This window comes from Sander lucioperca, chromosome 5 (genome assembly GCF_008315115.2).
Source record: "Sander lucioperca isolate FBNREF2018 chromosome 5, SLUC_FBN_1.2, whole genome shotgun sequence".
In the NCBI taxonomy this organism is placed as follows: Eukaryota; Metazoa; Chordata; class Actinopteri; order Perciformes; family Percidae; genus Sander; species Sander lucioperca.
The window spans coordinates 19,951,177-19,977,467 of record NC_050177.1 but is presented as its reverse complement, the minus strand read 5'-3'; the positions used below and the strand labels follow the sequence as shown (position 1 = coordinate 19,977,467).

General features: G+C 38.4%; 4 protein-coding genes across 6 annotated transcripts; 3 read left to right on the top strand and 1 right to left on the bottom strand.

Moving 5' to 3' along the window:
- The first annotated feature begins 767 nt into the window (after nucleotides 1-767).
- Nucleotides 768-6,000, top strand: LOC116048401 (TPA-induced transmembrane protein homolog). Of its 3 annotated transcripts, none has more exons than XM_031297513.2 (7): nucleotides 768-1,223; nucleotides 2,176-2,256; nucleotides 2,520-2,600; nucleotides 2,858-2,990; nucleotides 3,766-3,926; nucleotides 5,484-5,554; nucleotides 5,683-6,000. In XM_031297513.2, the coding sequence occupies exons 1-7, from the start codon at nucleotides 1,143-1,145 to the stop codon at nucleotides 5,891-5,893; spliced, it is 819 nt and encodes a 272-aa protein (XP_031153373.1). In that variant the 5' UTR covers nucleotides 768-1,142; the 3' UTR covers nucleotides 5,894-6,000. The 3 variants fall into 3 exon arrangements, with proteins under 3 accessions (XP_031153373.1, XP_031153372.1, XP_031153374.1); XM_031297512.2 differs by having other exon boundaries at nucleotides 2,176-2,246; nucleotides 2,510-2,600; nucleotides 5,683-5,999; XM_031297514.2 differs by lacking the exon at nucleotides 2,520-2,600.
- A 9,006-nt stretch (nucleotides 6,001-15,006) lies between these two features.
- On the top strand, nucleotides 15,007-18,183 carry guca1c (guanylate cyclase activator 1C). Its single transcript, XM_031297515.2, has 4 exons — nucleotides 15,007-15,310; nucleotides 15,842-15,991; nucleotides 16,521-16,608; nucleotides 17,659-18,183. The coding sequence occupies exons 1-4, from the start codon at nucleotides 15,116-15,118 to the stop codon at nucleotides 17,796-17,798; spliced, it is 573 nt and encodes a 190-aa protein (XP_031153375.1). The 5' UTR covers nucleotides 15,007-15,115; the 3' UTR covers nucleotides 17,799-18,183.
- A 3,131-nt stretch (nucleotides 18,184-21,314) lies between these two features.
- On the top strand, nucleotides 21,315-22,083 carry LOC116048403 (thyroid hormone responsive). Its single transcript, XM_031297516.2, has one exon. The coding sequence runs from the start codon at nucleotides 21,404-21,406 to the stop codon at nucleotides 21,818-21,820; it is 417 nt and encodes a 138-aa protein (XP_031153376.1). The 5' UTR covers nucleotides 21,315-21,403; the 3' UTR covers nucleotides 21,821-22,083.
- Nucleotides 22,084-22,171: 88 nt separating this feature from the next.
- Nucleotides 22,172-24,916, bottom strand: ndufc2 (NADH:ubiquinone oxidoreductase subunit C2). Its single transcript, XM_031297517.2, has 3 exons — nucleotides 24,647-24,916; nucleotides 23,374-23,517; nucleotides 22,172-22,370 (listed from the first exon to the last, which is right to left on the bottom strand). Exons 1-3 carry the CDS (start codon nucleotides 24,783-24,785, stop codon nucleotides 22,321-22,323), a joined length of 333 nt encoding a protein of 110 aa, XP_031153377.1. The 5' UTR covers nucleotides 24,786-24,916; the 3' UTR covers nucleotides 22,172-22,320.
- Nucleotides 24,917-26,291: the final 1,375 nt, after the last annotated feature.

Sequence of the window (26,291 nt, the reverse complement as noted above, 5' to 3'; positions counted from 1 at the left end):
TAAGGAAGGACAATTTACACCTTGATAATTCCTCTAGTTCATGGACTCGCATCATTTTCCACTGTAGCTCTGCCCTATTTCAACCTGAGGTTTAATCATAATAACTAACATAACGCCTGTGTGCATGCAGGGCCTTCAAAATCAAAAGCCATCGAACAAAAACGATTTTAGAGGAATCATCAGGGTATTTATAAAATCAAATAACTTTGATATCTCTACATATGATCTGATCTTATAGGAGAAAATGTGCTTGTTCCCGAGGGCATTATTAGTAGGGTATGAAAATCTAGTAAAAAAAAACTGTCGACCTCTACTGGTGACCATGTAAAATTGCAGCAACTGCAATAATGATAAAACAAATATATATTTATATCCTCTGTAATTGGTACTTTTACCCTAAAACTGAAACTCGAATGTGTATCTCCTGTCAAAGAAAAGACCTAATTTCTTCATGCACAATCCTATTTTTACTGTCCTTTTCAAACTGTTGTACTGTGTTGCAGCAGGTGGTATCTATAGGAGTTGTGCACTGTAAATATGCTCCTTACTTTAAAAAGTATACTTTCATGTTTAATTGAATTGACATGTCTTTTTTTATGTTGACTTTCACATTAATTTAAACAAAATAATAGAAACAAATAACTCACATGATGTGAGCAAGGAAACCGTCCCCAAAAGGTATTTTGACCCGATAGGCTATGCGTGTCAGATATTCAATAATCCTAAAATACTCGAGACCTTTACCCGGGCGAGCATACTTGTGTTTGCACTCAGTTTCCTTATATTTAACTTCCATTTAACAGTACCAGGCTGGTTGTGAATCGCTACAGACTTCCGGAGTCGTTCCATGTCAAGTCGTCGTGACGGTTTCCCGATTTCTTGACTTGACAACGCCTTCTGACGTCAGCCGCACCGACACTACAAGGAACTCACCTGGCTGGCTCGGGAACGGACGGACGAGCAGGGAAAGAACTAACTTTTCCTCCTCTGGAATAAAAACTTCCAATTGTGGATTTTTTTTTTTTTTAATCGCATCTGGGACGTTTATGGCCCGGCGGACAGTGCAGTTGCGATTGAAGAAGTAATAACTAATAGGCACTTCCGTGGTTGTGACTTCAGCCAGGCATTTGGCACAAGGAAACATGGATCTCACAAATGACATAGAGCTGCAGCTCTTCAAGACCAATGGGAACGATGGAGCATCAAATTTGTCTCATGAACAGGTGAGTTAATAAGGGAGTGAATATGTGAGTTTACGTTTAGTGGCCTGTCCTTCTATAATAAGAAAAAAAATATGATTATTATTATTAGGCTATTATTATTGATATTATAATTATTGCATACTGAATCACAGGGTCAGTTCCTGCCCTGTCACTGCAAGCGTCTCATGCTTATACATTCATGTGGATTTTTTTAATTATCTTTTCTTTATTGTCCATATTGTTCATGTGGATTTATTATTTCATCATCCTGTTTATGATGTATGTGTATGTTGTGTGTGATGTCTTTAAGCTACTGGGACCTTGAATTTCCCCTTGGGGTTCAACAAAGTATTTATCTATCTATCTATTACTATTAGTAGTAGTATATTATTACTAGTAATAATCATTGTAATATTATCTTATACTACACAATTGTGATAATAATTAGAGGCATACCATATACTGTATTGTTACTTTTAAATTTACTTTCTTCCTAGGTAACTAAATTAACTAATCTTAAGTCATTTATCATAATCACTTTTGCACAAAAGTTACAATTAGTGATGTTTAGCATTTCATAGTAGGGCTGCACGATATTAGGAAAATATCTAATTGCGATTATTTTGACTGATATTGCGATATGATTCATGATATTGGAGGGAATGATCATTTTTTTATCATTATTCTCATTTTCATTGAAAAACTATTGAATGATTGAAGTGTGATTTTTTTGCGAGGATCTGTACCAAACAAAGATTTTTTCTTTAGTCTGTAGGATGTGATTTGTAGGCCGGGATGTCTCTGCAGCACCACAATACTTTATTTTAGAATGGTTTGACACATATTTTGCCTTTAACAAATATTGCACCCCCCTGCGATTTGGATATTGTACTAGTTCATATTGTGGTTTTGATATAATTGCGATTAATTGTGCCCTATTTCATAGTAATATTATATATGCCTGCTTCTACAGGGGACAGCAGAGGATGATGTAGATGGTGCGCCCTACAGGATCCCTAATGCAACAGAGAGAGACATGCTGCTTAATGTGCAGGTGAGCTGCCCTCAAAGGTTGTGCTCCTTTGTTCAGGTTTACAGTTTGTTCAAGATGTAATGACACATGTATTCTGTTTCAAATTAATTTTCCATTTCTGTGTAAAAGGCAAAAAACGAGCCCTCATTTCTGTGGAAACCACTTGTTTTAGTCATCTTTTGTCAGCGCTTCTGGAAGTGAACGTATCGACACTATCCCTAGATATTCCATAATAGTAGGTAAAGGGAAGAAAGTGACATATGTCTGCTGGGTCTTTTTGTCAGACTAGCAGTTGTAATGGGGAGATGGTGGTCCATGCAGCAGAAGCTCAAAGCAATCTGGGAAATGCATACACTCCTCAAAAGGTATGAAGAAGAAGTTACAAATGAGTTGTTTCTTGGCCATGTCTGAATAAAGGAAGTGTCATGTTTCTGTTATGTGGTAACTCACTGAGTTAATTTACCATCCATGCCCTGTTTGTTATGCTCTGTTAGTGTTATTTCTTGAATGATGTCTCATTAAGGTGATGCTCCACCTAAAATCTAAGTATCAAACTTGAACCCCCATAGACTGCAGCCCTACATACAGTATGTTGACAAAGCAATTTCATTATGCCTTTTAGAACAGCTGCGTGGACAGGATAAAGAGAGAGCTGAATGAGGTTGTCTACCAGAAAGTCAAAGTGTGGATGGTCATCATCTTCATCTTTGTTCTCATCTTGGCTGTGATAATAATCTCGCTGGTCCTGTGTTCAGGTAAGGTTTCACGATGATTATATTGTATATTGGGGAGCGTGAGATGATGCCCCATTTATTAAAGAATATGTGCATACACAGTGAAAAGTCAGGTGAAAATGTAATTTACTTTGATAAATAACAAGGCAACTTATCATACTTTTAAAGCACAAACGTTAAGTCATGGCCAACTGAAAGTCAAAGTGTAATGCTGCGTTCCAGACAATTTTTAAGCCCGTAAATTACGACTTCAAGTCATGACTCATGACTTGGTAGCGTTCCAGGCAAAGTAATGACAAACCCTTCTAGCTAGCGTTACCTAGCGTTAGCTAGTCTGCGACATACTGTATTTTGGGCTTCATTTAATAAACATAACCTGTAGTAGTGCACAATTGTATTTGTATTGTTTTGATTACAATGTGCGGAATTACTTTACGTTGCCTATTTATGTCTATTTATTTCTATTTCTCTCTGTTAATCACTGGCGTCTGTACAGCATCAACAGGGGTCGCAATTGTTATTTATGTGTGTGTGACGTCAAAAACTGTAACTGGTATGAGTTCACGAGTAGTAAGTTACGGGTTTGACTGCCGTTCCAGGGCACTTTCAAGGGTAGAAGGTTGTGAAAACATGAGTTATGGGTTACCTGGAACGCGCCCTAAGTTATTATGCGTCAACACTTTGTGCAATGAGCCTGTAGACTATTTTAGAAGCTAATGATTACATAATGTTTATTACCATTTCAATACAGCAGTTACTTTTTAGCACCATTTTGACCAATTTTCTTTTTGAGCAGTGATCCACGAGGACGAGGATGAGAACTTTGACAGTTCGTTGTTTAAAGTTCCTCGGTCTTTCAATGGGAGCTTCCAACTGCCCAATCTGGTCTTCACAGAGAAACTTTCCACCCGTTCCTCTGATGAAAGCCAAACACTTGCTGCTCACCTTCAAGAAAAGGTGTACACCAATTATGACTTGTATTTCAAATATTTAACTTAACCCTCCTGTTGTCCTCAGGTCAAATTTGACTCGTTTTCAAAGATTCTTTATCAGAAATTTGGGTTTTTTCAAGCAAATTGCACAAAAATGACATGGATGATTTTTATGGTATACTATGGAGTATAATTAATTATCAGTTCCCTACTTTCGTTTAGTTGTGGGTGTTTTATTCAATTTTATAGCATTTGGAGAAAAAAAGGAAATTGTTTCATAACAGTATCCTGACTAAACTTTGACATGTACCAGTCTGTGATTCTCTCAAAGGCATCTTTACAGATAGAGTAGGTCTAGACCACACTCTATAATTTACAAAGACCCAACAATTCCAGTAATTCCCCCAAGAGCAAGCATTTAGTGCGACAGTGGCGATGAAAAACTCTCTTTTAGGAAGAAACCTCAGACAGACCCAGGCTCTTGGTAGGCGGTGTATGATGGTGGTGGTTGGGGGTGTGATGAACAGTGGCAATAACAGTCACAATAAAGTTAATGGAACAGTGACTACAAATAGTAGTCGTAGTAGTTCATGGCATAGCAGGGCACTGCAGGGCATTACAGGATGTAGCAGGGCACGGCAGAGCACAGCAGGACGCAGCAGGGCACCGGAGAGCGTAGCAGGGTGTAGCAGGGAGTGCAGCAGGACCATGGCGACAGCTGCAACCATGATTTTGGTGCCACCCTAATCCAAGGAAACACGCTGGGCAAAAAAAAACATAAGGACTCCGGGGAATAAGCTCCCCAGACCTAGGTTAGTAACAAACATTTCTGGGACATGGATGCACACAAATGGAAAGAGAGAGGAGAGGGAAGCTCACTGTGTCAAAGGAAGAAACCCTGGCAGTCTAAAACTATAACAGCATAATTAAGAGTTGCTGAGAAGCAGAGATAGGGAGGGGGCGCGCTGTGACTGTGGCTAAACACCCTCCCCCACCGGTCTAGGCGAACGTTGCAATTCCTCACTCCCTAACTATAAGCATTTTTTCAAAGAGGAGAGTTTTAAGTTTACTCTTAAATGTGGTGAACCTGCCCCCCGAACCCAGACTGGGTTTTTTACCGGGAGGACAACACAAGGGTTAATAAATTCATTTCAACTGGTTGTATTTATAACTCAGCATATAGGAACAAATATTTAAATTGTGGAATATGCTGACAAACGTATGATTTGCTTTTGGATACAGTGTTTCTCCCTTTCTTTTGCTATTGCATGAGTCCTCAGCTAGCAACCGCACCTATCATCATGAATAGAGACGAGTGACGTGATGCATTCAGTATAATGGCTAAATATAGAACAACTGGGGGGAAGATGTAGGGGCATTGTACACAGCAAGGCAATTAATAAATTGTAAAACGTTTTAATTGCTGAAAGCCCTGTAGCTGTTTTTTTTATATCTTACAGAGAATGTAAAAGGTCTTCAGCAGCAGAATAGAGCTCACAGTGAAGTGAAAGTAAGTTAGCATCAGTCAAAAATATTTAACTGTCATTGTTTGCTTTTGCATGTATCAACCTGCCCCACCCAGCTGGCTGGCCTCTACAGATCCTCCCCTGCTCTGGGACGATACTTCTCCGAAGCTGAGATATCTGCTTTCAGGTAAACACACATTGCACTTAAGTATTAATGAACTTAAATTTTCACCCCTGCTACATAAAGTGGATTTTGCTATTTTTACATTTTACTGGGAAAAAAATGTGTGAACTTGTGCTTTACTCTCACCACAGGAACGGTTCAGTCATCGCTGACTACCAGCTGACATTTGTCATGCCTGAGGAGCAGCAGGATCAGCTGAGGAACGTAACCCTGAGCAGGGAGATGGTGTACAATGTGTTCAGACAGTTTCTATATGACCAGGAGCAGCCAGATGAGTCAGGGCAGATGACTCTTGATGACTACATTGATCCAATTTCCCTAAACATGTGTTTAAGACACTAGTGGCACATGTAGGGCTGTGTATTGGCAAGAATCTGGCGATATGATACGTATCACGATACATGGGTCACGATTCAATATATTGCAATATATTTCGATACTGTGCGTGAGGCGATATATTGAGATTTTTTAACAGTATAATTTTAGAAAAACTAATATTTATAAAAAAGACATGATGTGCATAAAAGCCAAAGAAGTTTACTTTAGGTAAACAATTCAGTACACAGAAAGTCAAACTGCCAGTTTGGGATTGTGGTTCACAGGTTCTTAGTGAGCAAATTTTTACATGTTAAAGTAGGCCAAAGTTCAGCCATAGCTACATTGTTAGCTTCTAGCAAAAAGTCAGACACTGCTAGGCACTGTTAGGCAAGGACACTAGTGGTGTGTCTCAGCATAGCCATCTAGCAGTAGGGGGTTTAAACACAACATAAACTTCAACCACTGTCTTACATGAATATTTTTGCAGGTAAAAAAAAAAAAAAAAAAAAAAAATCTATATTGTGTTTTTGAAAATCGATACAGTATTGCAAAATAAAATAGCGCGATACTCAAGTGTATCGATTTTCTTACACCTCTAGACACATGTTTAAAAACAGACTGGAAAACTGGTATATCAGTATATGGTATATCATATATAATTGTCTTTGTTATTTTATTGTTTCTCTTGCAAGTAGAAGGAGACTGTTTCACAGAGTACATATGATTTCTCAGACTTTGTGATTCTCCCATGAGTCTGTAGAAATGTTGCATATGATGCATTTTTACCAGAGGAAGCTACATGGTCACAGTCACACAAACCGACTATGGCTGTAGGTCAAGTGGATGATCTCAATGTGTGTTCTGTTTAATAGGCTTTTAAGACTGTTCTTTAGTCAAATCAATCAACAGTGCATGACCTCTCAGATGAAATGGACATCTGCCTACTGTGGTTTTACGCACATTAAAATGGCAACCAAAATCCTTTAGTGTATGCAGTGTATAAAATACAATTTTCAATATTGTATTTGAGATTTTATTGTGTATTACTGTGCCTAGTTTAATGGCAAGTTTAATTCTAAGAGTCTTGGTATAAATTTCAGTGCTGTAAGTATGTATATTCATTTCTTGACTATCACTGTGATTTCATGTATGATCATTTGTACAAAACCTGTTGCTGAATAACTGTTTTTTTTAAATGTAAAATAAATATTTGTATTTACATATCTGTGCCATTTTTTTCTGTCACCATACTTGCAGATTTGCTAACCAAAACTGTGTGTCCCTCTAAAACAGTTCAAAAAGGAGAGACAAGTGAATGAAGTAAAGATGAATGCTTATTATAACAGATGATATGTGATATTTAGGTCTTGGCAGAAAGTCTTTGGCGCTTAGACTGTACAGGGAATTTTGTTTTGGAAGGGGTGTCTGCCCTAAGCAGCAGGTAGATAATTCCCTCCATGGAGTCCAGACACTGGTGGTGGTGAGGGGGGGGGTGATGGTTCTTATTAAGCTGATGGAGCTTAAGAATCTGCGAAGACTGGCATCGATGGGGAGGTGCAGAGCACTGAAATGAAAGCTGACAGCAACAGAGAGGACAACAGATTTAAACAGTGTAACAGCCGTGAATGTACCACGCACATAACAGGAGCATGAATGTACTGAAGGCAGAGAGAATCATATTTAAACAGAGGCAGCAGCAGGGTGATAGGCTAACAATGTAGGTGTACCGCTGAGCTATTGGATAGATGAGATCAGCTGATGAGAACAGCTGATAACACGATTGACAGCCCCAGACAGAACAGCAAAGAATAATGAGTGAGCATGTGTGAGAGGATTGCAGGCCTAAGCATGCAACAGTAGTCTCCCTGACTGAACTTATGCAATAGATATTTGCCAAGAGAGACAAACGCTTAAGGTAATCAGCTTTAGAGAACTGTACAGGAAAGTTAGCCTGCTGCTGCGTATATGTTGTAAGTGAAGGCTATGCGTGTCCATATACAACTATATATTCTATACATAAAGAATGAACCTGCTGTATTTGTAATGTTCATTGTGGTTGACATGTGTGAGTGCATGCCAAACATGCAACTAAGTATATCTGTGTACATATCCATATACTCTTCAATACCACACAAAGGGGGAGGGGAGAAATGGACTTTTCAGCCTGAGCCAGAGATGGGGACTCGAGTCTGAGACTCGGACTCGACATCGTCGCATTTAAGTCGCACAAACAGCAGACTTCAGACTTGACTCGGACTCGAGCTTTGAGACTCGTCAACAACCTGTTTTAATGCAATTATTGCTTTTTAAATCTAAATGTATTCATGTACTTCTATTTTCTTTTATTGGCGCATATGGGGAAACGTATGACGAGCTGCATGTCCCCTGCCCTTTGCTATAATGTGCAACGTAATGCATGCGCTATGCCTTATGTGCGCGCGCACTCAGAGTTTGTGTTTCCTTTTGTCTTTAGTTTTGCTTTCAATAACTTAGTAAACAGTGGCAGTAAGCGAACAGCTAAATGCAAGGTGTGTATCACCGGATCAACAACGTCGAACTTCATCAGGCATCTCCAAACGCACCCAGGCAGGTCAGTCACTTGCTAATGTGAAAGAGTCGTTACGTTTAGCATATATCGTCACAGGTAACAAACCATCGCAAAGTGTTGTGCTAATACTGGGAACAGGCAAATTGTATCTTTATAGTTAGTAATTGCTGAGGCTCAGACATCCATGACGCACAGGAGGCGGGACGCACGGATCCATCGCCCCAGGAACAAACGCTGTGCCGGGTGATGCGTATTTGATCCCGTGGATGATTTGTAGGCTAATAAGTGAACAAGGTGTACCCGGTCCACCAAACACTGGGTAGTCTTGACTGTCTTCATTCTGCACATATTTCTGTTACTGTAGTCCTGTTTATTATTTCATTATTTCATCCATGCGTGGCGCAGCGGATCCCTGCGCACTGTCACCTGCCGTGGAGACGCTGGCCTCACTAACCTCTCTCCTCTGAGTCGGATCTCCCTCGTGCTGGATTCAGTTTCACTGAGCGTACTAACACTTAGAAAATAAATAAACGGCATTACATCAGTGAGTTCAAACTGCTTATTGTGCGTAATTTGGACTGAGACTGAGATGCATGTTGTTCTTTAACTGGTGTGGCGCTGCCACTATTCTCTTGATTTCCACTTCGACATTAGACATTTTTTTTGAGTGAAAGAGATGTTACATTTAGCATATATCGTCACAGGTAACAAGCTAACCATCGGAAAGTGTGCTAATGCTGGGAACAGGCAAATTGTATATGTATAGTTGTATCCATATGATGTGACAGACTTAGGTCAATATTTCACCAGGTCCGAGGGCTAGAGGGATGTAGACCCCATAAAGTTATCCCACAACTGATTTTGATACTGTACTGTATGGATGGTAGCTACAGGACATGCTTTGAATTCATAAGATTTAACAATACAGTGTTAGGGACAGATCAGATGGCAAAAGACTTGAGACTTGACTTGAATTTTCCCCTCAAAGACTTGAGACTTGACTTGGACTCAAGCTCAAAGACTTGAGACTCGACTTGGACCAAAAAATGACTTGTGAACATCTCTGGCCTGAGCCTGTCTTTCTCAGCCCCTACCATTATATCACTTTGTCTGCTGTACACCTGACTGTCTTATAGGCTATATTAGCCCTCCTACACAATCTGGACTGTGGTCATAACATCTACATCTTATAACGTATTCCCTGTTATATATTGTTCTTAATGTGTGTGTGTATATATATATATATATATATATATATATATATATATTTGTCAAGCAATTCTAATTCTATTATGTTTGCATTCTTGTCTTTTCATAGTCATAGTTAATATTTAATAATAAGCTATTGCACTGTTCAATCCCTGCACTGTTCTCTTTTGCACTACCACCATTGCACACAGTCTACCATAGCACCTTTAACTCTGGGATTTTTATAACTTTTTATAACTTTTTAAATTTCTGTGAGTGATTTTTATGTATGTGAGATATGTGTGTGTGTATGTGTGTTTGTTGTGTTATGTTTGTATAAGCTACTGGATGCCTAAAATTTCCCTTGGGATGAATAAAGTATCTTATCTATCTATCTATCTATCTATCTATCTATCTATCTATCTATCTATCTATCTATATACTGTCTGTTTATATAAGGGTGTTTATTGTGAAAATATGTTTATTTTATTACTATTATTGTTATAATAACAATTTCTTATACTTTATGTATATTTTTTCTCCTATGTCTACTTAATGTGTATTTGTGTTATTCTGTTGTGTGTACATTTTTTTTCTTTTGAGCTGCTGTAGCACAGGAATTTCCCCACTGTGGGATTAATAAAGTCTATTTTATCTTATCTTAAGTGAACAGTTACTGTTTCCTTTGTTTTAGTCTCTCTTGTTTTTTTCTGTCTCTTTTTGGAGCGAACGATTGAGAACTTGCATTGATATTTACCTCTTGAGTTGCGTTAGTAGCAGGTTGTTGTATTTAATAGCACCGGTGGCATATCACATGTATATCAACTAGAGCTGTGTCAGTATGTGGGTTTGCAGTCTGTTTCCTGGCAGCGATCATGTCAACATGTCTAGCCTCTAATAGGATTACAGCTGTGATTAATGTTTGTGCCAAATTATCTTGTCACAAACATGTCATTCTTCACATCCACCAGGTGGTTATAATTATCTTCCCTTCAGCTGTTTGCACTCAGTACAAGACTTGATGGAAAGAGCTAAAGTTGGAGCCAAACATATATAGTATGACGTTTTTTTTTTTGTGGTAAGAACTCATCTGATTACAGTTGATGGTAATGGTTTGATTGACATAATGACATAAGATAAAATGTATAAAACCTGTTACTTCTCAAATAAAGAATTTATTTTTACAGATGCATTATTTGTCACAGCTTAAACCGCAGTTAATGTGAAGTTCACGCAGTTACAGTGGAAGTCATAATCTCATAATAATCTCCCTTTTGACAATATACTCAATAATAAAAATATCTAAATATGGTATGAACAAGTATTAGGTTGGCATAGAATTTATACTTGAATATAAGTGTTGTCTAGCAGTAAATGATCATTCAGATGGGAGTGCACGTATACAAGATTTAACCCCACAACCAGCTGGGTTTTACTGAGGACCTAATTTTGGCTATTCTGAAAAGGCACGATTAGAATCACTTGGAAATTGTGTATGACATAAATTCCTAATAATACTGATAGAAATAGAATAGAAATACATACTGAGCATTTTCCCCCTGGGCCACCTTTTCCTTAAGGGGAAATATATTTTCACACGCAGTTCTCAAACATCCCTGCTGCATGACAGTCACATGCTGGTCAGAAGGTCAAGTTAAAACAGAGTACATCAGTGGGATCCAAGAGATGTCCACAGCGTGTTACTGTACTTAAAACCAAATCACTCCACCTGTTCTTTGGAACCCTCAAATATTGCAAATGTTGGGATAAACAAGGCACAGGCACATTTCTGTTTGACTGTATTTATTGATTTTGACTGGAGAACTGTATTTAACTTGAACTGCTCTTTGATGTTTGGGAGGGTTTCTGCATGTGTCCATCTCTGTTCTGTAAAAGTAAACACTTTTTTTATCTGTTGGCAGCAGTGCCAGGTCATGTGCTACGGCACAGGGCAGCATGGATCATGCTTGTGCATACCTGATAGGCTAACAGATACTAGCTGCCTGAGCTGCCTGTATAGTCACTGGTGGTCCATCTCCTTAATCCTATTTTGAGAATTGTTAATCGTCTAAAGCCAGATTTACTATAATAAGCCCTGACCTTTGATAGCCTCTTAGCTTAGACACCACCACTCTCTAAATTTTATCATACACGTGGCCCTCTGCGACTGATCATGCAGAGCCACACATAGGTCAGTCATGGGTCAACATTGGTTAAACATTTATTTATGCATTCTGAATGTGTGTGTGTGTGCAGGGTTTTTTTTATATATTGACTCAAACCCTGCCACAGATCAAATCTACTCTTAAATGCAATTAAAAAATTAAATAAAGCTGATTTACATTATAAGGCTGGGGTTGATGTGATTAGATTGATGAATATGAGCGCTATTTTAAGAAATTACTTAACCCTTGTGTTTTCCTTTTCAGATTTTTTTTTAATATCAGAAGTATGGGTTTCTTTCAACCAAAAATATAGCAATGATGCATGGAGGAAGGTTGCACGGGTTCCATACTTATTTTATTTTATTGTTTATTTAGATAGGGACAGTGCATATTAATGGACATCAGTACAAGTACACAATGTAAATATGCTAGAGTTAGCACCATAGCTAATTTTCATCTATTGTCCCCAGGCAGATACATAAAGAGATAAACATAAAAAAGTAACAAGCATGCAACACCCTCATAGTTTGAGAGGCAAGACAAACACTAACAACAATCAAGACAATATAAGGTTCTTTGCGGTTCAAATTAATGATTAATTTCAAAGAATTTTGGATGTTTTATACAATTTTTATAGCAATTGAAAACAGATTTTTAAATGGTTTCAAAACCAAAAACTAAACTTTGACATAAGCCCGTCAGTGATTCACTCAACATGTTCTGATCTTAACTATTAGTCCAAATACCTCATAATATATATATATATATATTATATATATATTTTTTCTTTAACTCAAAAATGAGGCTTAATGTCATATAAATAAGGTTTATTGATCATGAAGTAAAAAAAGCACTGAAAAAAGTGACAAAAGAAGTTGATTTTCAATTTTGACCCAGAAAGACAAGTTCACGGTGGATGGGAAGACAACACAAGGGTCAATAACCTTAATCCTATTGTCATTTTAGGGTCAGACAGTGGCTGATTGTTGACTGTGGTCCAAGCAGTATACCTTTGTGCTTGTCTTCCAGAGAAAAAACAACAACCCGACCCTCCTGCTTGTCGATATCACACAGAAAGTGTTTGAGTTATTTGGACCTGGTTGTGGAAACTAAAGCTGGAAAAGGGGTTGAAAATGGCTAAATTATCTGCAAGGCAAGTCAATATTATTAATAGAAAACATTCAGATCAGATCGGGATAATAGTTATTTCAATAATTCCCAAACTTTCTCATGTCAAGAACCCCTAAACGAACCTAAATTAGACTACCTACCCCCATCTGATAGGATTTTTGATAATCTATGTTTTATTACAGAAAGTGAATGAAACCCATCATCAAAATAGTCATATACTGTATTCTGTCATTGTGTCACTTATGGATAGAATTATAGTGAAATGAAATAATTCCCCCTATGAACCCCCTGCAACTCCTCAATGATTCCTGAGGATCCTTGGACCCCATTTAGAAAACCACTGAGGTAACATACCAGGAAAACTAAAGTGCAACATGCAAAGTATACGTGCATTGGATTTTGACTTCTTTTTTTCACAAAAGAAATTAGTGTAGCTACCTCTTGTGTAATAGCTTTTGTCCAAAACATATAGTTAAATTGTTGCAAACCAGCACAAAATCCCAGTTCGTGCTGTGTAATGCACTCTGCTGCAGCATCCGTGTCTGACCTGAGCACTTTTCACTTCTGGCCTGTTAAGCATTATTAACAATTAAGCATTAATATACTGCACTGAGCCATCATAACTATAACATTATTGCCCTTTTCAATTTATACATAGCTTTTGTTCATTGTATCTTTAAAATATCTAAGTCATTCTTTTAAAACAGGGCAACCCTAGAAAGGACAAGCCTCCAATACACATAAGCACACACAATTTAAAAGTCTAAATGATTAGCTTTGAAAAAACATACCCATACAATGTATGAGCATATTTATATATTATAATAACATTTATGTAATATTTCATAAGAGGCTTAATGTGTGTTTTGTAGCACACAAATACTCCCCCTAGTCTGTTTATGTCTGTAAAGAGGATGAGTTTATTCCAACAGGAATTCCCTTGGTTAATAGGTGTGCACAATTCAGAAAATGTCACGATTCGATATTGACTTTTTTAGGCTCACGATTCGATTCAAAATCGATTTTCAATTCAAAAACAATTCTCAGTAAAAAAAACGATTCACAGTATGTAAATGTAGTTACTTTTTCCATGTGATTGCAGTAGACATACAATTTAAAAGAAAAGAAACACAACAAATTAAATGTAGTTTGATATTACTTTTTATGTCTTAATTCAAAAATACTTTTGCAACTAAAAACTGCAAAGTGCCAAGCCTTGGCCAGCTTTCAAATACATTTAATTCAAGTATAAAATAAAATTGTTAAATAAAAAGAGATTTTCGTTCAGAGTTCGGTGGGAGTTTAGAGCATTGAAAGGGAGTGCGTTGGTTGACTGGCATGTTAGGTACTTTAGGTTGTTGTTCGTCCACGTCTTTAATGTTAATCTCTGGGTGATGCTGTACCATGTGAGTTCTCAAGTTTGTGGTGTTTCCAAAATACTTAACTTTTTTCTTTGCAAAGCCTGCACATAGCATGATTCTGTGAGGTTTGCCATTGTTTGCGTCAACTAAACTACTTCTGCTGCACTCCTTCTTTTGATTATGACAAGCGTGCCAAGGCGTCAGTGTGAATTCGACGCAGCGCCATCTATGGAAATGGCGAGCTAAACTAATTTTCAGGACAATAGCCATTACATATACATAGCCATTATTGTTTTTTTTTTTTTAAATATGAATTGATTTTTGGAATCCTATGAATCGATTTTGAATTGGTAGAGCTTGAATCGCGATACGAATATGAATCGATTTTTTTGCACACCCCTATTGGTTAATTCCCTAAAGAATCCCAGAGGTGTGTGATAACCTTAGTGTTGGGGCATGCAGCTCTGTGGGCAGTATTTATTTGCATGAATTTAATAGACAAAAGAAATGAGACTATGACCCCCAGCTCCTTGGTGGAAGTCTTCAATTAAACCCTATACTTTTCCAAGAGTCAAGGGTTTAAACTAATAGTTACACAGTAGAGACCCAGCTCCCTTGGTAACCAAGCCCACTTTAGTCAAATAGCATGCAATGTCCTGAGTTTCTCAGAAGACTTGTGCAGTTATCCTATTAAAGGGTTATGTCTCCTTTTGGCTGTGCAAAGACTTAAAGATTAAGGCGGTCGCTGCATGAGATTTCAGCTGCTCTGTAGGAACACTGTCCTCTCTCACCTCATGCTCACCACTGGCTCTCTGCAGGACTCTGGACCAAAATCATACCTTTTAGAGGAATAATGGGTTCCTATAACTCCAACCTGGATGATATCATGGAGGAGGACATGCACCACTGGTACGCCAAATTCATGAGGGAGTCTCCTTCAGGACTTATAACGCTCTTTGAGCTCAAGACTATGCTTGACATGAACGGTATGACAGAGGAGTCCAGCAGCTATGTGGACCAGGTCTTCATCACCTTTGACATGGATGGGGTAAGAAGACACCTGCAGCACATTTCTTCTTCCCTGTTCAGGAAAAAAAAATGGATTGTGTGATGAATTCCCTTACAAGTCTGATCTGTCTGACAGCTGATGAGACAGTTGCTTGGTGAATTCCTGATGAATGAACCTCAAAGGATGAATCTAGTAGTAATAGTATTGTAGAAACAAACTTTGCAGTGGAAATAAGAGGCCCGCTGCAATATTTCAAATGGTTTTACGTGACATTTTAAACAGTTTGTGGAGGTTTCTGAATCAGTTTAGGTTAGACTCTTCTTTATTCTGTCGGTAGCACCCAGAACGAAGGGTTATACATTGTAAATGAGAAGTACATCATTAACAGTATCTGTAAATATCTGCTATAGTTTCCTTAGCATTGCATTACCCCTATAGCCATCGCATAGAGTGATAAAACGATAACTGATACAATTCCTATTTTTAAAATCTTAATCGAAATATCACCTTTTGGTGTTGCTGGATTCATAGTCCTTCCACTAACGGTTTCTCTCATGTGTCCTTTTGCAGGATGGCTATATAGACTTTGTGGAATACATCGCAGCAATAAGTTTATTACTGAAAGGAGAAATTAACCAGAAACTAAAGTGGTACTTCAAGCTCTTTGATCAAGATGGAAATGGGAAGATTGACAAGGATGAACTGGAGACCATATTTAAGGTACAGTGTATTTTGCTTTGAATGTTTTATACTTAGAGGTTCACAGATCTATGGGGCTGAGCAGCTCAAGGTTTCCTGAATTGTCGAGCTTAGAAGCTCTGCTCTGAAAGAAAAATGTGCCATGTACTGAACATGACACTTAATCCATGGGGGCTTCTTATCCAACCCAAAGTCTAAATGTGTCCATGCTTACTGTGTTACCTAGTTCAGCCACTAAAGTAGTCATACAGTAATTACCCTACAGATTGCATGACAGCTCTTCACCTTGTCACTATTATGTTAACTATTATATCAATAACTGTAGGTACCGACACCTTTTCACCTAATCAGAGTCAAATCCTGATCTAAAAACTGTGGAATGCACTTCACGTAGCCATACAGTTCAGGTTGCTAAATATCATGGTTTTAGTAGTCGTTTTAGGGTTAGTAGTAGGTGTAATAGCCATATACTGTTAACAAGTCTCCTAGTTAGTCATTGCAAGTGTCCATTTACCTAAGAGTTAACTAACTGTGTGAACTCTTCTATCAGGCTATTCAAGATATCACCAGAAATTATGATGTCCCTCCAGAAGAGATTGTAACTCTTATATATGAGAAGATTGATGTCAACGGAGAAGGTAAGGAATATTGTATTGTCAATTTAGGAGTTATATGTAATGATAGAATAATGTGGTAGCCCTGAACATAACAACAGTTCAGCCAGGAACACTCTCATCATAGATTTAACCATTTATTGCAAAAAATGGAAAGACTCTGTTCTAATGATGCTCCCTGGATCAGCCAAGCAGCATGCTAAGCTGAAACAGGGAGCATACTGCTGAGACCCTCCTGTACACAAGAGTGGGCCCAATCCAAGACATTAAAACTATTTCAGAGTTAAGTTATGATGACACTCTAAACCAGGAAGGTGGAGGCTGGGGTGGTCGAGGCAAGCTTTGCCAGCAGCAGTGGTGTGAGGCAGCATTGGCGTAGCAGGAAGCAGTGAGGAGTAGGGAAACATTTAAATGGACAGTTACACAACAAAAAATAAGCTTGACAAGTTTTGGAAAATTTGGAGCGTTTTCTTCAATTTTTTTGAGACTAACAGTATGGATGTGGATGGTCGGAGTGATAACTAGCTGGACCAATCGTTTTTTATTGTTTTTTTTGTCTAAATAAGATAACATTCTCTTAATGCTTGTAGTGTGCCATCTGTACTATACGGTGTTGAGATAAACAACGGTGGTATGTTTTTCGTGTAAGCATACACCTATGGATGTACAGATTTATGACTATGGGTACTACAGCTACTATATTTGAACCATGGTCTCTTTTCTGTTTTATGTTATGTGCCTTGTTGTACTGTTTTTGTCTGTAAAATGTAAAAAAAAAATAAAATCAATAAATACATGTTGACCGCCTGATGTGAAAAAATGGCTGTGATTGGTTGTGACTGGTGGGAATGATAATTCAATTAGTGTGCATGTGACTTCTGTGTCCTGCATGAACTAACGTGATGTTTAATCTTTCATTGTTAGAAAAAATGTCACTAAGACCAGACCAGCCCAGTGAGCTAAAGCATGAATATGAACCATTGATAAACACTCTAGTAGTCTCCAATCCCCAATTTGGAAGCCCCTGATTTTTATTTTAAATGTGTTGATGCCATTTTCGACTTGGCTCCTCAGGTGAGCTGACACTGGAGGAGTTCATCAGTGGAGCCAAGGATCATCCCGACATCATGGAAATGCTCACCAAGATGATGGATCTCACCAACGTCCTGGAAATCATTCTTAAAGGCCAACAGAAGAAAGATCTGAAGAACTGAATCTAGAAACAACGAGCTGGATTGTGGGAATTCAGAACTTTTTTGGAGGGTTTTCAGCATGCAGCAGTGTTGAGGAAACGCTATATGTGCTTGATTGGTCAAGTCCCGTCTCAAACTGCACAGATTGAACTGAATGAACTGACTGAGCGGTCCAACACAGTAGATCTCTCTGTATATCGCCCGAGGGAAGCAGAGAAGTTGTCTTCTTCCCTCTGCTTGTGCTCTCACATTTCTTGAACTGTGACCCTTACGTTTTACAAAGTTTAAAAACATTTTTTTTTACCAGGTGATGTGTTTGGAAAGTCTCAGTGAAGGGAGACACCCATCTGCTTTCAGATTCCCATCATGGTTCGAGTAGATGGTGCAAAGTAAGGTGGCAAAAGAAGACAACTGCCAAACTCTTAATGACTTGTTATGTCTTACAAAACGTAATTAGAGAAAGCACTTCCTATGCCTATGTTAATCCTGTACATCTAAAACACTCACTGAGATTGTCTGTTCCTTGTTTTGTGTTGTTGCTCATGTAAGATCAATCTGCATGAAAACAGCACTGTTGCTTGTATAAAAATTGGATGGTAACTGAATATACTGACTGAATGTAAAACTGACATGAAATCCAATGCTTTACTTTGCTGTTTTTTCTCTTTTTTTTTTTTAAAGAAAATAATCTTTACACTGTATTACTGTATATTCTTTTTCCTCCATTTTTCACCAGATTTGAATGCCTGAGTAGAAGTTATGCAACAGATTATTGATGTGATGTATCACATTGCACAAACTGCACTATTTTTCCTTGACTTGGTAGCTTAACATCTTCTGTTACTATGTTTACTAAAGTGTTTTGCATAGTACACTGGCAAATAATGATAAGAAAATAATTAAAGTGAACATATGCTCATTTTGCACCAGAATAGGTTTACATGGTTTCATTTTCAAAAAACACCATATTTTTGTTGTACTGCACATTGCTGCAGCTCCTCTTTTCACCCTGTGTGTTGAGCTCTCTGTTTTAGCTACAGAGTGAGGCATCACACTTCTATTCCATCTTTGTTCGTAGTCGCAGTACCTAGGTAAGGACTGCTAGCAGAGAATGTCTAATAAGGGGAGAACTTCCACTCACAAGAAACTTCTAGCTTCTGAACTGGTTGCAGTTCAACTCTGGTTCCATATGAGGGCGCTCACAGGCGAGTGCAGAATGAATGGAGGTCTATGGAGTTATACCTACTACTCAAAATCCACTTTTCTCAGAATATAATTTTTTGTCTAGTAATTGTAATGTTGCATTCGAAAGGGGAGGCAAAGAAAATACACCCTGCTGGGTGTTTGATTTTTTTAAAGTGCCCATATTATGAAAAAATCACTTTTTCTGGGATTTGGGGTGTTATATTGTGTCTCTGGTGCTTCCACACACATACAAACTTTGAAAAAAATCCATCCATGCTGTTTAGAGTGAGATACAGTTTCTGAATGTGTCCTGCCTTCAGTCTCTGGGTGAGCTGTTCAAAATCGGCACGGCTTGTGACGTCACAAGCCGAAACGAGCAGGCTAACCGCAACCATTAGCTCGCTATTACCTCGCTATTACCTCGTTCTCAATAGCAAAGCACTGCTACAACACACACAAGTTCACCATAATCTACAAAAGAACTACTTACATGTGCGCCCTCATTTAGAAGTCTCCCAGCTAATCCTGCCTTGTAACTGACCGAAGTTGTAGAAACAGCCTTTCTTTTACTGTCTATGGAGCTAGCTAGCTGACATGATCTACATCTGAGCTACTGCACATGTGCAGTGCAATCAAAGATAGTATAGAAGAAGAAAAGAGGTCTCACTCTGTAGCTAAAACAGAGACCAGCTGAAAAGAGGAGCTGCAGCAGTGAGAGAGAGCGGTGCAGTACAACAAAAATATGGTGTTTTTTGAAAATTAAACCATGTAAACCTATTCTGGTACAACCTTAAAATACAATTATGAACCTGAAAATGAGCATAATATGGCTGCTTTAAAGTCGCTTTTTTGGTCTACATATATTATTATTTTTAAAATATCAATGACGTTATAGTCCTTCACTGACCAATCAGCATTCATTAGCAGAATGCTAGTGTGTTACGGGCAACGACTCAACCTGTAAGAAATCGAAAGGATAAATACTCGTTCATTCAATTTTCGACTTATAATCCATGTTGAACTTGCAAAAACTACAATAGAATCTGAGATTTCTCAACGACAATCAGGCGAAAGAGACAAATTAGACTCTCATTCATTTTGCGTTCGCCTGCAATCACCCCCAGTGGAACTCTGGTGGAACTGCAACCAAATTCGGTACAATGGGGTTGAATAGGGAGTGAACAGGCTCTCCGTAGACGGGCTCTGGTGCTAGCTAGTCAGCCGCGGAGTATGAGGGTGTGCCACGCTAGCAGCTAGAGCATTATAACGTGTGTTACAAAGTGATGCACGTTTGTCTCTGAAGTAAAGGCTGGACTACAATAGAGCTGTTTGGAGCAGTTTGTGAACAGTGTTTTCTGTTGGAGATGGTAAGTCCCTTTGGGGTGGACTTTGGGCTTTTAACTGGCTTTTTAACTTTTAATTGTAAACGAATAACGTGCACAAGAAAGATATATAACACAATAAAGGAAACGGGGAAAAAGCCAAAAAGCATAATATGAGCACTTTAAATGATCAGGGGTGAGAAAAGTTATACAAAGTTATGCATAAAAAAAGCATTATCAAACCACAAAGTCACATATAGCATTTAGAATCATTGTTATTCATGGGTCACTCAACATATATTTTAAATCCTACCTGATCCCAAGAGCAGCCATCCTATTCTGAACAATGATCTTTGTCTTTTTAAGTGACACACACGTCGTATTTTGTGCATTGTTCTGAACTAGTGACAGACTGTCTGCAGAGCTGTCATTTCCATTTGTGCAGAAAATACCAGAGCTCTTCTCCCACATGAAAGAACTTATTATCGAACATACCTGAGTTTCGAGGGGAATCAGATCTAGAAACAAATGTATGCACGAGGCCCATCTGGACCCTTCCTTCCATTTTTATGATTATATGAAAACTCTGATAAAGCTTAATTTTATTTTAAAGATTACACTCTAAATTATCTTAAGGCTATATTTTGCAATATTATTTGCCAACTGATAACAGAAAAAAACAGGAGTTCAAGTCTCTAAGATAACCTGCAAATGTAAACACAGCTGACCTTGGTTTAACAGCACGGTTATTTTTGTTGGGTCCACAATTTGACATCCCTCAGCTCATTTTTTAAAACTTAAAATAATATATTCAAAACCATGCTATCACTGGGTCATGCAAACATAATTATCTGCATGGTTAATGATTTGAAATGTGGTCAGACATTATTATGACCTCAGAGTAATAGCAGGTTGTGTAAATCAAATAAAGAGAAGAGTTTGACTCCACATAGCACTCAAAAGGTATCGGGTGATGCAGTTACATAACTGGACTGATCAACCCATCTGTGCTAAGCATATAAATTCACCGGTATCTGCTCTCATGGCTTTGCACTGCACACTGCTTCCTACTGTCAGCCACCACAGCACAGGAGCAGCCAACCACATCCAACTGGAACCATGCAGTCTGCCGAAGCCAAATTCATCAAAAACAACCTGCTCCTGGCTCTGAGACGATACGACTCAGCTGTCAGTGACATGGAGCACACCATTCTCCTGCCGAGCCTTCTGCGTGACGTTCCCTCTGATGAGGTGTGGGACTGCGAAGCAGCAGAGGAGTCCTGCAGAGACCTGTACGGCAACTACCTGATGTTCAAGGCCATAAGAAACACAGTGGAGTGCAGCCTGATTCTCCAAGATGATCACAAGTCCAAAAACACAGTGCTCAACGAGACCCTGGAGCCTCTCTTGGACACGGATCCTGAAGCTCTCTTCCGCTTCCACCTGAAGGGACTGTTTTGTGTGATGAGCGACCTAACCAAGAAGACTCAGAGCCTCACTGAGAAATATATGGACATCATTGGAGTGGCAAATTAGAAAACATGTAAGATATGTGAACATCAGGCAAAATATCAGGTGTTTGTAAAAGTGCTATATGCTGTATGTTACTAAGTCACCTGCGCATTTCAAATGTCTTAACTGTTTACATTCAGTGAACCCATGTGTCTAAATTAATGGATATTGAACAAACGTGTAATGTTAAACCTGATCAATTCTATCTCTTCATTTGCTACCTGTCCCTTGGACACTGTGTTGAAGATTAAGCAAAATGTTGATTGATTAAATGATCATGAACCACAGAGACGTGTTCTAGGCTTGTTTTATGTCCAAACACAAAAACTCATGCTTACTGTTTTGACTAAGCAGGAAAATTTCAGCCAGAAAATGTTGAAGATGGGTATTGTTTTTATTTACATAACTATATTTCACACAATAAATGACAGAAAGATTTCACAAAAACACCACTCAAGACAGATGGCAGTCTGCCAAGTGTTTTCTCTCTCCCTCCCCTCCGCCTTCTCGTCAGCCGCCGACACTTAGCGCACAGGATGGAAGGGCTCGACAATCTCTGCAAAGGTCTTTTTTTCTTGGGAGATAAAAGAAATAAGAGAGAAACCATTTGATAAGACTCATACGTGGGCCATGTTTTAAAAAAGTGAAAATGTATGAATGTCACATTGCACTTCAAACACTACAGAAAGTAAGCCACAAACTACAAAGCATGGGGCTTCCCAATCTTGCTTTGCCAGACCCTCCTCCACAGCGCTGTGGAGGGTAGTCCACACAGCGTTCCGGGATTGGAGAAAAACGTGCTCTGGTTTATTGGCATTTCTTTAAACCAATCACAATCGTCATGGGCGGTGCTAAGCAAATTAGCCTCATATTGAGCACTTTTTAAGATTCTGGTCTGTTATCAGCATATGATTGCCGTTAGGGATGGTAAAATATATGAAAAATATACTAAGAACATAGGATAATGTGCAATAGAATAACAGACCATACAGAAACAAAGTAATACAAGTATGCTGCATAGTGAATATATTCATACAGAGCACTGCATGCTTCTATTATTAAATAAACAGACAATACCAACACTGCAGTTCTTTCTTTGACATATTGTTCCTCGGTTTGATGAAAATCCACCTGACAACTATGCAACAAATTGTCATCAAACATCAGTCAGTGTTGGCCGGATTGGTTCAGTGGGTAAAGCAGGCGCACATATACATGGCGGGTTATGCCTCGACGCAGAGGTCTAGGGTTCGAGTCCGACCTGTGACGATTTCCTGCATGTCTTCCCCCTCTCTCTCCCCTTTCTCACCTAACTGTCCTGTCAATTAAAGGTGAAAAAAAGCCCCAAAAAATTATCTTAAAAAAAATAAATTAAATAAAAATCTGTCAGTGATGTCCAATTGAATTTACTTAACTGCACAGATAGGTGGATGAAGTGGGGCTAAATAGTGTACTTCCCCAGACCTTAATAACTATCAAATATTAAGAAGCGTGCATCAAAGATTAAACATGAGGACAGCTGTATTGTTTGGTTCTTGTGTCTTCTGTCAGAGCAAAAATACTAAAAACTCACTTACCCTTTGGTGCAAATTCCTCCGGGTGGAGTCTGATGTACTCGTTCATATCTCGATCAAGTCTGGCGAAAGTGTAATTTTCATATTTTGTAAGGTGGTAGCCGATGAACCAACCAATTGTTGCCATTAGGAATTGTCGGTGAACCCCTAAAAAAGGAAAATGAGACAAATGATGAGTGTGTTTTTAGCACACAACAAGACAATACTAGAATATGAACTTTGCGCTGAAAGCATGAATACAAGTCAAATTCAAAACTATAATAAAAGATTAAACATATAAATAAATATACTTGATTACATTGCATATACAGTTTGGGATCTAAAAACAACAACTCTGAAATAAGTTTAAAATGAGCGCCAAAGACAATGTTGTTGTTGGGTGAGTTTATTGTTCATTTTGTGTTTAATAAAACAGATATGACGCATGCTGTTACTTACACTGTTCTTTGTCTGTCGACAGTTATGTAAATTATATTTTTATAGTCATAAAGTTATATGAACCGCCGATATAATATCGGCCGATATGGTCATTTTTTTAACACATCGGTATCGGTTCGATGTCAAATTATATACAATTATATAAATATTATTTTTTTCCTTCTGAAAATCTGATGACAGTCCTATTTTGCACACAGGTAAAGGTGGCCAATATCAGTCATTTCGGGAAAAAAAAAATAAAAAAAAAATAAAATGCGTTTTGGAAAATAGTTCTTTATTTGATTATCAAAAAAATTTGTTTTTATTATACAGAGATATCAACATCGGTAAATATCGGTATCGGCCATAACAGCAATATTAATATCGATTATCGTATCGGCCACAATTTTCACATTGGTGCATCACTAATGAACAGAGCATTTTGCGGTTATTTAGCAGTTCATTTGTTATTTTGATTTGAGACATTTGCGAGCAGAGGAAAGAAAGTTGGGTACCACACACTTTCAGCCTGTATACACAGTTTAGTGTCCCAAATTATTTTCCAAAAACTGAGTGTCCCAAATGATGAGGGTCTTATTTGAGACAGGTTAGGGTAAGGGTAGCACAGGTGGTTTAGCAGGTTCATAATTAATTAAGGACACTGTATGGGGAATTTGGGACACTAAACTGCACGTATATTTCAGCTATCATCATAACAAGTTAACGTTACTGCTCTGCTATGACACAACATGTTGAACTTCTGCTAAGGGCAGGGCAGGTCACTTTGCTTTTTGGTTAAATGTCCCATTCGCCTCCGTAGACAAGCTAAGCTACCAAGGCAGCTAACAAACATGCTAACCTGATTTTAGCGGCGGCCTGTGGTTAATTGCATTATGAAGCATCGCGGAACACCAGCCTACACCGGCCAGCCACACCGAGTTCCTGTTGGCGACTGCCGGAGGAGGGAGAGACTTTCCCTGGTCTGGTATAAACCCCATAACGACGAGTTTCCCCTTCAATTCAGAAACTGATGTGACCTCCCAGCCGCCTGCGTTTACTTGTCGACTATCACCTCTCGTAGGAAGTCAAGGGCATGGTGTGCAACAGAATAAAACGTCCGGGCACAACAAATGTGAACCGCTTTAGTTCCGTCTATTCTGTAACCTAGCAACCAATGCCAGATGATACAACTTGCATTTACCAAAGGTGATTACTTTTCGATGACATTACATTGATTATACTTTGTAATACAATAACATATACATAACACTCGTATCCACTTACGTTAAATGGGATATTTACATTAAACGAGACTCGCTGTAAGCAACTTTTAACAGAAGGACTCGCACCACATTATTTATCTGAGCTTTACCAGAGCCCGTCTACGGGCCCTACTGTACTTATTAGACATTCTCTGTCTTTACACCATTTACACCGGCACGCCCTCTCCGCTCCCTTGATGCTGGTCTCCTGGTGTCAATCGGGTCATTCCCATAGACAGTTAAAGAAAGGTCATTCCCCAAGTAAACACAAAATCGGTTGGTTCTCTTAATATATCCATGGTTGTAGACCATTCTTCTCCTACCGTGCCCCCTGGTGTCCCGTCTTTGGAATGGCCTCCCACTGTCTACAGAAGCTCACTCAGACATTTTTAAATCTAGAATGAAAACCCACCTCTACTCGTAACACATCATCCTTTCTGTGTCCTTCACAAACAAACATTTTCACTTATTGTTACTGGTTTTGTATTGTTACTGTTTTAATGCTGTTCACTTGTTTTGTTGCTGTGTGTGTTATTATGTATTACCTTAATTGTAGAGTGCATTGAGACCAAGTTTAATGGTGATTTAACTGATTGAACTGAACCACTAACATTAACGTTACTAGCTACCACTAGCTAGCTAGCTAGTGAATTTTGGTAACGTTAATGGGTTAGCAAGTTAGCTAACGTTACTTTAGCTAGTAACAGATAGCGTAAGACTTTTTAGTTAGCATTAGCTAGTCCTCGTAGTAGTATCAGTAGTTAGCTAGTTAGCTAGTAACGTTATAACATTCGTAACGTTACAAAAGCAGCAAAACACCTGTATTGAGTAAAAGGTGCTCAACTTGAAGAACCCCCCTTTTATTAAATCGTTGTCTCACGTCTGTTAGATATAACTTCATTTTTTGATCTGTATTGTATGTGGTTGACGACGGTCTAGCTAATATAAACAGCTAGTTTTTTAACAATTTAGTTAGCGGAGGGATACACGTGTGACTACGTCCGGATTTAAAAATAAGGTGTTGACAAATTATAATAATAAAATACATTTAAAACTGATCATTTGAATTAATATTCACATTTGCAAATTATAAACACGTTACTGTGTCATTTCAATCTAACTTTGATGAGGTATGAAAAACATTCCTTACATAAGTAGTTCATTATCATACAATTTCTGTACTTGTAGTGTCTCAAACTACTTATGGCCGACATGTTTTGACTTTGAACCATTTTACTCCGT